The 11,332-nt window shown below is 47.4% G+C and overlaps 2 protein-coding genes across 3 annotated transcripts in view; both read right to left on the bottom strand.

The window, feature by feature from the left end:
- FNDC10 (fibronectin type III domain containing 10) overlaps positions 1 to 8,926 on the bottom strand; it is an 18,244-nt gene extending 9,318 nt beyond the window's left edge. The window contains exons 1-2 of one of the 2 annotated variants that reach the window (XM_042479234.1): positions 8,167 to 8,926; positions 5,908 to 6,041 (exon numbers count right to left, since the gene is read on the bottom strand). In XM_042479234.1, the coding sequence (XP_042335168.1) occupies positions 8,196 to 8,873 (678 nt within the window). In that variant the 5' untranslated portion in view covers positions 8,874 to 8,926 and the 3' untranslated portion in view covers positions 5,908 to 6,041; positions 8,167 to 8,195. Of the gene's footprint in view, positions 1 to 5,907; positions 6,042 to 8,166 lie in introns of those variants that run through there. The other variant, XM_042479235.1, reaches the window with a different exon arrangement.
- On the bottom strand, positions 4,529 to 6,509 carry LOC121936719 (actin-related protein T2-like). Its single transcript, XM_042479231.1, has one exon. It carries the CDS (start codon positions 5,785 to 5,787, stop codon positions 4,696 to 4,698), a length of 1,092 nt encoding a protein of 363 aa, XP_042335165.1. The 5' UTR covers positions 5,788 to 6,509; the 3' UTR covers positions 4,529 to 4,695.
- Positions 8,927 to 11,332: the final 2,406 nt, after the last annotated feature.

Here is an 11,332-nt window from a genome sequence, read left to right as displayed (position 1 = left end):
GTAGAGTATCCTCTCTAGGAATCTCTAGGTCCTCCAGGGCAACTCTATGGCCAACGTCTGACAGACACTGACCATAGAACTGCCCTGGAGGAGCTACAAAGGCCTAGTGGAGTGTCCTCTCTAGGAACCTCTAGGTCTTTCAGTGCAATTTTTAGTTAAAGTTGACCATAGAGTTGCACTGGAGGACCTAGGTATTCCTAGAGAGAACATATTAACCAAATCCGTGAATAATCAAACCCGCAAATATAGAGGGAGGAGTGTATAACTTATGTGCTGAAACTATTATTAATTTGTTTGTTTGTTTATTTGTACCCTGCTCTTTTCCCAGAACTGGGACTCAGAGCGACTTCACAACCTTAATCATAAGAAACGCAGAATTAGAACCAGAAAAAAGGAGGAGTGGAGAGAGGAGGAAGCACCATTAACAGCCCCAGAGATGCAGACAACGACACCATAATAGTAGCAGAGGACCTTCAGGAACTGGAAGAGTTCATAAGGAAGGTCAAAGATCAAAGTGAAAAGGTACGTCTGAGGCTGAACAGAAAGAAAACAAAAATAATGACCACAGAATAAATACTGTACATAAATACAACCCAGACAATAAGGAAATTGAAATTGTCAAAGAATTCCCATATTTAGGATCAAACATTGACCACAATGGACACAGCAGTCAAGAAATAAGAAGAAGACTAGGAATGGGAAGGACAGCTATGAAAGAACTGGAAAAGATACTGAAGAGCAAAGACCGAAAAGGACTAGAGGACATTGAGAAACTGGAGCCATGTGTCCAAAGGAGGGCAACTAAAATGGTGAAGGGTCTGGAAACCATGAAGCCCTATGAGGAAAGACTTAGGGATCTGGGGATGTTTAGCCTGGAGAAAAGAAGGTTAAGAGGTGATATGATAGCCCTGTTTAAGTATTTGAAGGAAGGAACTCTCAATCAAAGCATCCCTGACAGATTGAATCATAGAATTGTAGAGTTGGAAGAGACCACTAGGGCCATCCAGTCCAACCCCCCGCCATGCAGGAAATCCAAATCAAAGCATCCCTGACAGATGGCCATCCAGCCTCTGTTTAAAGACCTCCAAGGAAGGAGACTCTATCACCCTCCAAGGGAGTGCATTCCACTGTCGAACAGCCCTTACTGTCAGGAAGTTCCTCCTAATGTTCAGGTGGAATCTCTTTTGCTGGAGCTTGCATCCATTGTTCCATTGTCTCCTGTTCTCTGGAGCAGCAGAAAACAAGCTTGCTCCCTCCTCAATATGACATCCTTTCAAATATTTAAACAGGGCTATCATATCACCTCTTAACCTTCTTTTCTCCAGGCTAAACATCCCCAGCTCCCTAAGTCGTTCCTCATAGGGCATGGTTTCCAGACCCTTCACCATTTTTGTCGCCCTCTTTTGGACACGCTCCAGTTTCTCAATGTCCTTTCTGAATTGTGATGCCCAGAACTGGACACAATATTCTAGGTGGGGCCTGACCAAAGCAGAATACAGTGGCACTATTACTTCCCTTGATCTAGACACTATACTTCTATTGATGCAGCCTAAAATAGCATTGGCTATTTTATCCATCCAGCCTCTGCTTAAAGACCTCCAAGGAAGGAGACTCCACCAGACTCTGAGGCAGTATGTTCCACTGTCTAACAGCTCTTACTGTCAGGAGGTTCCTCCTAATGTTGAGGTGGAATCTCTTTTCCTATAGTTTGAAACCGATGCCTTGTGCCCTAGCCTCTGGAGCAGCAGAAAACAAGCTTGCTCCCTCCTCAATATGATATCCATTCAAATATTTAAACAGGGCCTCCTTTGGACACGCTCCAGCTTCTCGGCATCCTTCTTGAATTCTGGTGCCCAAAACTGCACACGGTATTATTCCAGGTGAGGCCTGAGCAAGGCAGAAAAGAGTAGCACTATTACTTCCCTTGATCTAGACATTATACTTCTACTGATGCAGCCTAGAATCACATTGGCTTTTTTAGCTGTTGCACTGTCGACTCATGTTCAACCCCTAGTCTACTAGGACTCCTAAATCCCTTTCACACAAGGTCTTGTTAAACCAGGAGTCCACCATTCTCCATCTACATGTTTCATTTATTCTACCTAAATGCAGTATCTTATATTTCTCCCTGTTGTAGTTCATTTGTTAGCTTTGGCCCAGCTTTCTAATCTGTTCAGGCCATTTTGAATGTTGATCCTCTCCTCTGGGCTACTAGCTACTCCTCCTAATTTGGTGTCATCTGCAAATTAGATAAGCCTGCTCCCTGTTCTTTTGTCCAGGTCACTGATAAAGAAGTTGAGCCAGTGACAGTGCTCTCACTAAGGCCTGCTTTGACAAGGAACAACTCTCAGCACCATTTCGAATCCGTGACAGACCTGCTCTCCCCACCCTGAAAATGTATATTGTTCCTTTTATACCTGTTCAACTGGCAACTCACCACAAAGATAGCAAAGAACTGTAGATTGGGGCAGTGCTTGGAATTCTGTCAATAGCCCTTTTCCTTTACCAAACTTTAGGATTGCCACATTGGGAAACTGAGACCGGTTTTCAGAAGATTAGGTTGTCAGCAGCATCCCAAAGCTATAGATTAGAGCCTGATGATGTCACAGAGTGGGGCCTGATGATGTCACAAGGCAAGGCTTCTATGTCACAAGACACCAACCCTTGAAATGTTTTTTCCCCAGTAAAACCCTTCACATGCTAAGGCAGAGTCTGGTATGGAATCATAGAATTGGAAGAGACCATAAGGGCCATCCAGTCCAACCCCATTCTGCCATGCAGGAACTCTCAGTCAAAGCATATTTTCATTTACTTGCCAATTCTACTAATAGGGCTGTTGCCCAAATTCTATTTAACCAATTGCCCTGTATGAGTGAGTACATTTGAAATTTTCCATCACTCAAACTCCCTGCCATGCAAGATGACACAGTCAAAGCACTCCCCAATAGATAGCCTTTGTTTAAAAACCTCCAAAGAGACACAGCTACACTTGGGAGCATGCTCCACCATCAAACAGCTCTTACCATCAAGACGTTCTTCTTAATGTTGAGGTGGAATCTCTTTTCCTGTAGTCTGAATCCATTGCTTCATGTCCTAGTCCCTGGAGCAGCAGAAAATAAGCTTGCTCCATAAGATACTTTTTCAAATGGCTATCATATCCCCTCTTAATCTTCTCTTCTCCAGGCTAAACATCCCCAGCTACCTAAGTCACTCCTCATAGGGCATGGTTTCCAGACCTTTTACCATTTTGGTCTCTCCTCTGGACGTGTTCCAGCTTGTGAATATCCTTCCTGAATTGTGGTGCCCAGAATTGGGCACAGTATTCCAGGTGAGGCTTGACCAAAGCAGAATACAGTGGCACTATTACTTCCCTTTAGAGACTATCCCTTTTGTCATACTGCAACATCACACTGTTGATTCATGTTCAACTTGTGATCTACTAAAACTCCCAGATCCTGTTCAAATGTACTATCGTCAGGCCAGGTGGCACCCAGCCTATCTCAGTGCATTTCTGTGAGGTACAGATTTCTTCAAATGAATATAATATCTCTGCCCCTGTTTATATCTCCCACCTACTCAAATTCAGAAACTTCCTTTTAGGATACCGAATATACTTGACTATAAGTCAACCTCGTGGATAAGTCGAGGGCAGATTTTGGGGCAAGAGATGGTTCCTATTTTGAATTAAGGTACAGCACTTGCATTATTGGCCCATGAATAGGTTAACCCAGTACTGTATATACAGTATATCTTTGGCATGGTTTGTGAAACCTGTGCAAGTAACCGAAGCGTGAACTCACAGTTTCATTATTAACTGTTCAGCCTCCCTTTCATGTTGGTATTATCTATTGTTTAGCTTTTTATCTATCTCCTTCCCGCCAGGGCTGTCCTTGTATGTTCTTTGAAGCTTACAGCCCGACAAAATTGTTATAAGCTGTCCAATAACTATTCCTTTGTCTTAAAAATAGCACCCTTTTACAGAATGTGTGTTAAAAACCACATTTTAAAGGCTAAACCCTTGATGCTATTTCTACTAGCCACATACACACACACAGACCCCAGCAGATACACCAAGGTCCCACTGTATTTCACTTGTTAGTTACATTCTGGGATTTGTTTGTCGTGGGGTCATTTTTCAAACCCTTCAATTCAGGATTTTCCTGGTTTTCTGGAACACATAGTAAGCCTACCCTTGAATGTAGTTCATCTGGGCCTGAAAACTTGAATTAATTTAGAGTAACCAGGCATTCTTGCATTACCTTTTTATCTATTCTGTTCTGCATTTCCCCTAGTGCATCATCTGCTCCATTTTCCCCAGGTACGGTACCGGTTTCCTTTCTGAAGAAGAAATGTAGTCACAAGGCAAAACGCAGCAGTGCTAAGGGCCTAAGAATGGAAGCAAATCCGGGGATAATGTAATTGTACTTCTACCCCTCAAGTAATAATCGAACCCTATCCTTCACTATCTTGAAAGCTCATTCAAATGAACAAAATGAGACAAAAAGTGTGAAGGATCCTAAAATGGTAACATCTGTCAACACATATATAATGACCTGCTGAACTGACCACCTTTTGTGCCTTTATTCAAGTTACAATCTCACAAACCACTTTGTAAAATTACTATTAGTAAGTTCAGTATGCACATTTCATACTTTCTCATCAGCAGAGTTTAATTTGGCTGCGATTTCAAGCTTCTTAAAAGCACTTCCGGTGGATGCCGGCTACGCCAAATTCTTTGTAGTCCTCAAAGGTAAACCACATTTGTTTAAAGGAGTCCAAGTGAGTAACAATAGATGCTCCTAGCCAGGCAGCACAGGATCTTTCTGGAGGCGCTATGATTCGAATTGGAACATCCTTTGGAACATGCTGTTCTATTTCTTTAAAAATTCTTCCATCTAGGCCCTGGAAAAGAGATGATCCCCCAGAGAGGACCACATTGCCATATAGGGAGCCAGAAATATCCTTATCACATTTTCTAATGCTCTTGATGATCATAGCATGAATGCCTGGCATCTCAATGCCAATGGTCTTTGGCACGAAAAGGATTTCTGGGGCTCTGCAGAAATTGATTTTGACCGTTTTCCCATCTGGCAGCTTCAGGACTTCTTCTGCTTTCTTCTTTGCTTCAACCTTGGGATCCAAAGCCACATAGCAGAATTTTTCTTTTACGTTCTTTGCTATGGCTTTGTTTGCTCTTCTTGTAGAAGAAGAAAAACGGCTGTTTTCTAAAAGCCTGGAGAGGTATTCTGTGATATCCTTCCCTGCAACATCAAGTCTGAGCACCCCATGAGGAAGACAATATCCATCATAGATGGGGACAGTGTGAGTGACTCCATGTCCGCTGTCCATCACCAGTCCAGTGGTGCGCGCCGACGCATAAAGAGCCAAAGTAGCTTGAATGGAGAGGTACAAAGCGGGAACCTTAAAGTGTTCAAACATCAGCTCTGTGATTATCTCGCGATTCCGGAGTGGATTTAGTGGTGGTTCAGAGAGAAGCAAAGGACTTGTACTGGATTTTACTTTAAGCTCATATTTATATATATGGTTCCATAGCTTCTCCATGTTATCCCAACAAGAAATTATGCCACGCTCAACAGGATAGTTCAGTACATTGTCTTTCTTCCTCAGGGCTTCTTTACCAGTACAGTATTCTTCTACTCTCTGGCAGCCAACAAGTGATGAGATAACCGACTGTGGTTGAGACTCGCCGGAGATCCCTGCTTTGCAAGACCCAGATCCATTGTCAATTATGACAGCTGGAGTTTTTAATATGCTCACATCCAACATGGCTCTTCAACAACAGAACGCAAGTGCTGTGATCTATGGCCATTTCCAATTGGGAGTCACTGCATCATACTGAAAAACTTGGCAAAAAACGTTCTAGAATACTGACATCACAAACCAGCAAAGCGGCTTAAAGTTCTGCTTGAAAATGTTTAAGCCTGCCATTTGTGTGGGGTGGAGCGAATGCCTTTCAAATACGTTTATTTGACGTATGTGTCCTTCTTCTTTAAGCCTGAAGTCTGTGATTTCAGATGTTACTGAAAAGAAACCGACAGTCATACATGCCTTCCAATGATACTTAGCCCATTTCTCATCCACAGATGGTCTGGGAACCAAACCCCAGTGAATTCCAAGGGTCCACTGTACTCTTTTACAATAGTGACTAAATGCCAAAGTACACGGAACACTATTACCTTCTCACCAGAGTGGTACCTATCTATCTACTTGCACTTTTACATGCTTTTGAACTGCTAGGTTGGCAGAAGCTGGGACTAGTGACAGAAGCTCATTCCGTTATGTGGTGCTTGGGCCTAGAACTGCCAATCATGCGCTTGTCATGAGCCAGTGTCTTAACCGCTAAGCCACCGTGTCCCTTACTAAGTATACTTAACCATTATTCATAATTACTGTATATACTCACGTATGAGTCTAGAAATTTTAGTCAAAAATTGACCTAAAAACCTGAGTTGACTTATCCATGGGTCAATGTAAGTACTGTACTTCCTGGAAGCACTAACCCCCCTCTACTCTCTCATCCATCCTCCTTTTAGTGCAATGGTTTCCAACCTTTGGTCCCTCAGAAGCCCTAGCTAGCTTGGAATTCTGGGAGTTGAAGTCCAAAACATCTGGAGGCCAAAGTCTGCTTTAGAGTGACCACAAACAGTGATGCCTGCCAGAATTTTGTAGGTTCTTTGGCACTATTTTCCTTTGCTTTGTCCTTTAAATAAAATAAATAATAATAAAGTTTTTATTTTTATCCCGCTCCTTCCTACGATCAGGGCGACTTACAACATAAGTTAAAAACAACAGTATCATAAAACAATATAAAATACAGGCACATAAAAGCAAACCATACAATCAATAAAAATAACAGGCTAAAAGCCCCGTAGCCCAACCTCTTGGCCACGGAAGAGGAGGGAGGCCCACAGGATTTTAGTCGGGGAATGCCTGTTGGAACAGGAAGGTTTTCAAGTCCTTCCTGAATTGGGCCAGGGTGGTAGTCGAGCGGAGCTCAGTTTAGACACTTTAGACACTTAGTTATACACTCATCCCTCCAAATTTGCTGGGGTTAAGGGCACAGGACCCCCGTGAATGTGGAAAAACCGCAAATAACAAAAACACTATCTTTTTGCCTGAGAGAACACCTCTCTAGGAATCTCTGTCTTACAGCGCAACTCTGTGGTCAACATCTGCCAGTCACTGACCCTAGAATTAGGAATCTTTGGTCCTTCAGTGCGACATTTGGTTAAAATTGACCATAGAATTACGCTGGAGAAGCTACAAATGCCTAACAGAGTGTCCTCTCTAGGAACCTCTAGGTCCTCCAGTGTGACTGGGTTAAAGATGACCATAGAGTTGTGCTGGAGGAGCTACAAATGCCTAGTGGGGTGTTCCCTCTGGGAAACTCTAGGTCCTCCAGTGTGGCTTTGGGTGAAAGTTGACCATAGAGTTGTGCTGGAGAAGCTACAAAGGCCCAGCAGAGTGTCCTCTCTAGGAACCTCTAGTTCCTCCAATGTGACTGGTGAAAGTTGACCATAGTGTAGCGCTGAAGGAACTACAAATGCCTAATGGAGTGTCCTCTCTAGGAACCTCTAGGTCCTCCAGTGTGGCTTTGGGTTAAAGCTGACCATTGAGTTACTGTACACTGGAGGAGCTACAAAGGCCCAGCAGAGTGTCCTCTCTAGGAACCTCTAGGTCCTCCTGTGTGACTTTGGGTGAAAATTGACCATAGAGTTGCGCTGGAGGAGCTACAAAGACCTAGTGGAGTGTTCCCTCTGGGAAACTCTAGGTCCTCCAGTGTGGCTTTGGGTGAAAGTTGACCATAGAGTAGTGCTGAAGGAACTACAAATGCCTAATGGAGTGTCCTCTCTAGGAACCTCTATGTCCTCCAGAGTGACTTTGGGTTAGTTGACCATAGAGTTGCGCTGGAGGAACTACAAATGCCTAGCGGAGTGTCCTCTCTAGGAACCTCTATGTCTTCCAGAGTGACTTTGGGTTAGTTGACCATAGAGTTGCGCTGGAGGAGCTGCAAATGCCTAGCGGAGTGTCCTCTCTAGGAACCTCTAGGTCCTCCACTGTGGATTTGGGTTAGAGTTGACCACGGAGTTTGCCCGCAGGCCCTAGAGATTCCTAGAGCGGCCGTGTCTCTCCTAAGGTACTTGCCTGGCCTTCCTCCCGGGCGCCGCGGGGTCTCAGGGCGCCCTCTTGGGGCCGCTGGGCGCCATGTTCTCGGTGAGGTAGGCCACCAGGAGGCAGATGAGGACCAGCATGACGCAGATGGCGCCTCCGACGGCGGCCACGGCCACCACCATCTCGCGGGGCCCGGAGGCCTCGACGGGGAACTCGACGCAGTCCTCGGGGCCGCCGGGGTCCGGGTGAGGCCTTGGCGTGGCCGGTCCGGGAAGGGCCTGGAGGCAGAGGCGGTAGCGGGCGCCGGGGTGGGCCTCGGGGAGGAGGAAGTCCCTGCAGGCGGCGCCCAGGAGGACGCTCTCGCAGGGGAAGCGCGTGTAGGCCCCGGCCCAGGAGCACGAGAGGCGGAAGCCGCCCGCCGCCGCCTCCTCCTCGCCGGGGCCTGGGCTCTGCCACTGGAGGAGGACGCTGCCGTTGCGGAGGACCAGCGCCAGCAGCGAGCGCCCCGGGGAGCGGTGGGAGGAGAGGCAGCGCCCGGGGCCGCACTCGAAGCCCAGCGCGGGGCTCCGGAAGCAGAGCGAGTCCTGGCCCTGCACCTTGTAGGGGCACCAGGCCGGGGAGCCCGAGGAAGGGAGGCCCATGGGACCCGAGGAGGAGGCGGCAGTCGGGGAGGCCGGGCGCAGGCCCCGTCCCGCTCCCGGGCGCAGCAGGGCCAGCCCCAGCCCCAGCAGCAGCAGCATCCCCTCCGCTTGGGACGCCTTCCCCGCAGGGACTCCCTCCCTCCCTCCTTCCTCGGCCGGGAAGGCAGAGCGGAGGTACGGAAGTCGGATCTAAACCGCCCCCCCCCCCCGAGGCAGTGACGTCACACGGGGGCTCAGACCACACCACGTGACCCCTGGAAGGGAGGGGAGGAGGGAGGACCCCCCTCAGGGTCAGCAAAGGGCAGCCCCCAGAGAGCCCCCCAAAGGGCCAGTCATAGAATCCTACAGTTGGAAGAGACCCCAAAAAGGGCCCTGATCCAGTCCAGCCCCATCCTTCCATGCAGGAACTCTCAATCAAAGCATCCCTATTGACAGATGGCCATCCAGCCTCTCTTTAAAGACCCCCCAAAGAAGGAGACTCCACCACACTCCAAGGGAGTTTGTTCCTATGCCAAAAAGCCCTTACTGTCAGGAAGTGCCTCCGAGGAATCCTGTCTGGGATGGTCTTCTGTCTGGGATGCTTCGATGGAGAGTTCCTGCATGGCAGAATGGGGCTGGACTGGATCAGGGCCCTTTTTGGGGTCTCTTCCAACTCTAGGATTCTAAGCAAATTAGGAAAAGAGGCACGACTCCCCACTTAATGCTCCCCACTTATTCCTCCTTGGGACCCCCAATTTCCCCCTACAGCCCCCCAAAAATCCATGCATAAAGTTTGCAAAATTGCAATGCTTTTTTGCAACATTCTCTGCGCCTGTGTGCGCTTGCAAAAACTTTCCACTTCTTCCTCTCTTCCTTCCTGCCTTCCTTCCTTCCTTCTCAGCTGCAAAAATGCCAATTCCAGAGGAGGAGTGAAGGTGAGTCCAATATAACAACAACAATAACAATAATAACAACAATATATTTATTTGTTTCCCGTCTCTGCTTTTTTCAGGGTCGAGACAGATAACAGCAAAGTTCAAATACAAATTATATGGTAATAAATAAATAAATAAATGGTAATAGTAAAAACATTCCCTTAATTTTCCCAAACCTGCCCCCTCCCACCTTCACATAGAAATCATAACAATAAAATGACACAATAAACAATAACATGACTTAAAACAATTAGAACAGGAGTGGCATTAGGAGGGGCTGGTTTGGACGGACAAATAGTCCTGTTCTATGAGGAGGTCAGTCTGGGAAGACCCACCAAAAGAGAGCCATCTTTATGGCCTTTTTAAAGGCGAGGAGAGATGTAATAAGGCAGATCTCCTCTGGCAGGGCATTCCAAATGTTCAGAGTGGCTGCTGAAAAGGCTGTTGAATCCAAGCCTTAAATGGACCCTCCTTCCCTTCTCAGGTTTGCAAAGATAGGACCCAGCCCCTTGGGAAACCTGGCACTGAACAGGAAGGCAAAAGGAGGCTCTGCAGCAATGGAAATCCCTGGAATGGACTAGAAAGATCTGGGGGGTTCTTTGGAGAGGGATGCAGCTCAGACCCTTTTTCCACTGTCTCCAAACAGGGGCAAAATGGTTACATGTTGGAGAGTCTGATTCAGGGCCCTGGATGCCAAGAGGAGTTTCATTTTACTGCTGCAACTGGAGTTGAGATGTTTATGGTCTTGAATGCCATCCCCAGTCCATTAATGGCAGAATTATCCAGGGTCCTCAAGACCACCCCCAGATTAATGGTGCTATCTATTACTGTCTTTCAGTCCATTCAAGAAACTAACCATGGTCCCAAGGCAGTTCCCAATGGTGTGAAATCTCCAGCTGCAAAAGCATTCCCATCAAGCTGCCCAGCATTGTTTGGGAGACATCTCTCAGAGAAAGAGGCCCCACCATCATTCTAGGGGGGAATTGGGGCATTCTAGGGGCGACCGCCATTAAGATGAATGGGTCACGCAGCCTTGGCCTGGCTGCGGATATTGGTATCTGCGGATAGCAAGCCCATACTGTCCCAATGATGGTATGCATGCACCCGCACCGCCATAAGGGACAAAATCCTTCCCCCTCCTATTCCTCCTTCCTTCCTTCCTTCCTTCCTTCCTTCCTTCCTTCCTTCCCTCTTTCCCTCCCTCCCCTCCCTCCCTTCCCCTCTCCCTCCTTCCCTGCTTCCTCAGAGGCTTCTGCCCCAGCTTGGCTGAAGGGGCAGAGTCTGCCAGGGTTGGGAGCAGGGCTGGGGCTTGGGTTTAGGAGCCCCAGGTCCATCAGCCAGAAATCCAAGCCCTGGCCCTGGCTCCCACTGACCAACGAGGTTCCAAGGGAGCTAGTGCCAGGGCTTGGATTTTAGAGCCAAGAGGCTCCATCCTGGCGGCTGGGTGTGGGACTTTGAGACTCAAACCTCAGCCCTGGCGCTGCCTCCCTCTGGCCAACAGGGAAGAAAGGAAGAAGGGAGGGAAGGAGAGGGAAACAGGGAAAGGAGGGAGGGAAGGAGGGAAGGAGAGAGAAAGGAAGGAGGGAGGGAGGGAGGGAGGGTCGAGGGAGGGAAGGATATGGGGAAAGGGTACAAAAGGAGGGA

The sequence above is a fragment of the Sceloporus undulatus genome, chromosome 7, assembly GCF_019175285.1.
Source record: "Sceloporus undulatus isolate JIND9_A2432 ecotype Alabama chromosome 7, SceUnd_v1.1, whole genome shotgun sequence".
In the NCBI taxonomy this organism is placed as follows: domain Eukaryota; kingdom Metazoa; phylum Chordata; class Lepidosauria; order Squamata; family Phrynosomatidae; genus Sceloporus; species Sceloporus undulatus.
This window is presented reverse-complemented; position numbering and strand designations above follow the sequence as displayed.

Excerpts from the sequence above, each read along its gene's own strand:
- LOC121936719 (XM_042479231.1), bottom strand. The coding sequence starts at position 5,787 with ATGTTGGATGTGAGCATATTAAAAACTCCAGCTGTCATAATTGACAAT.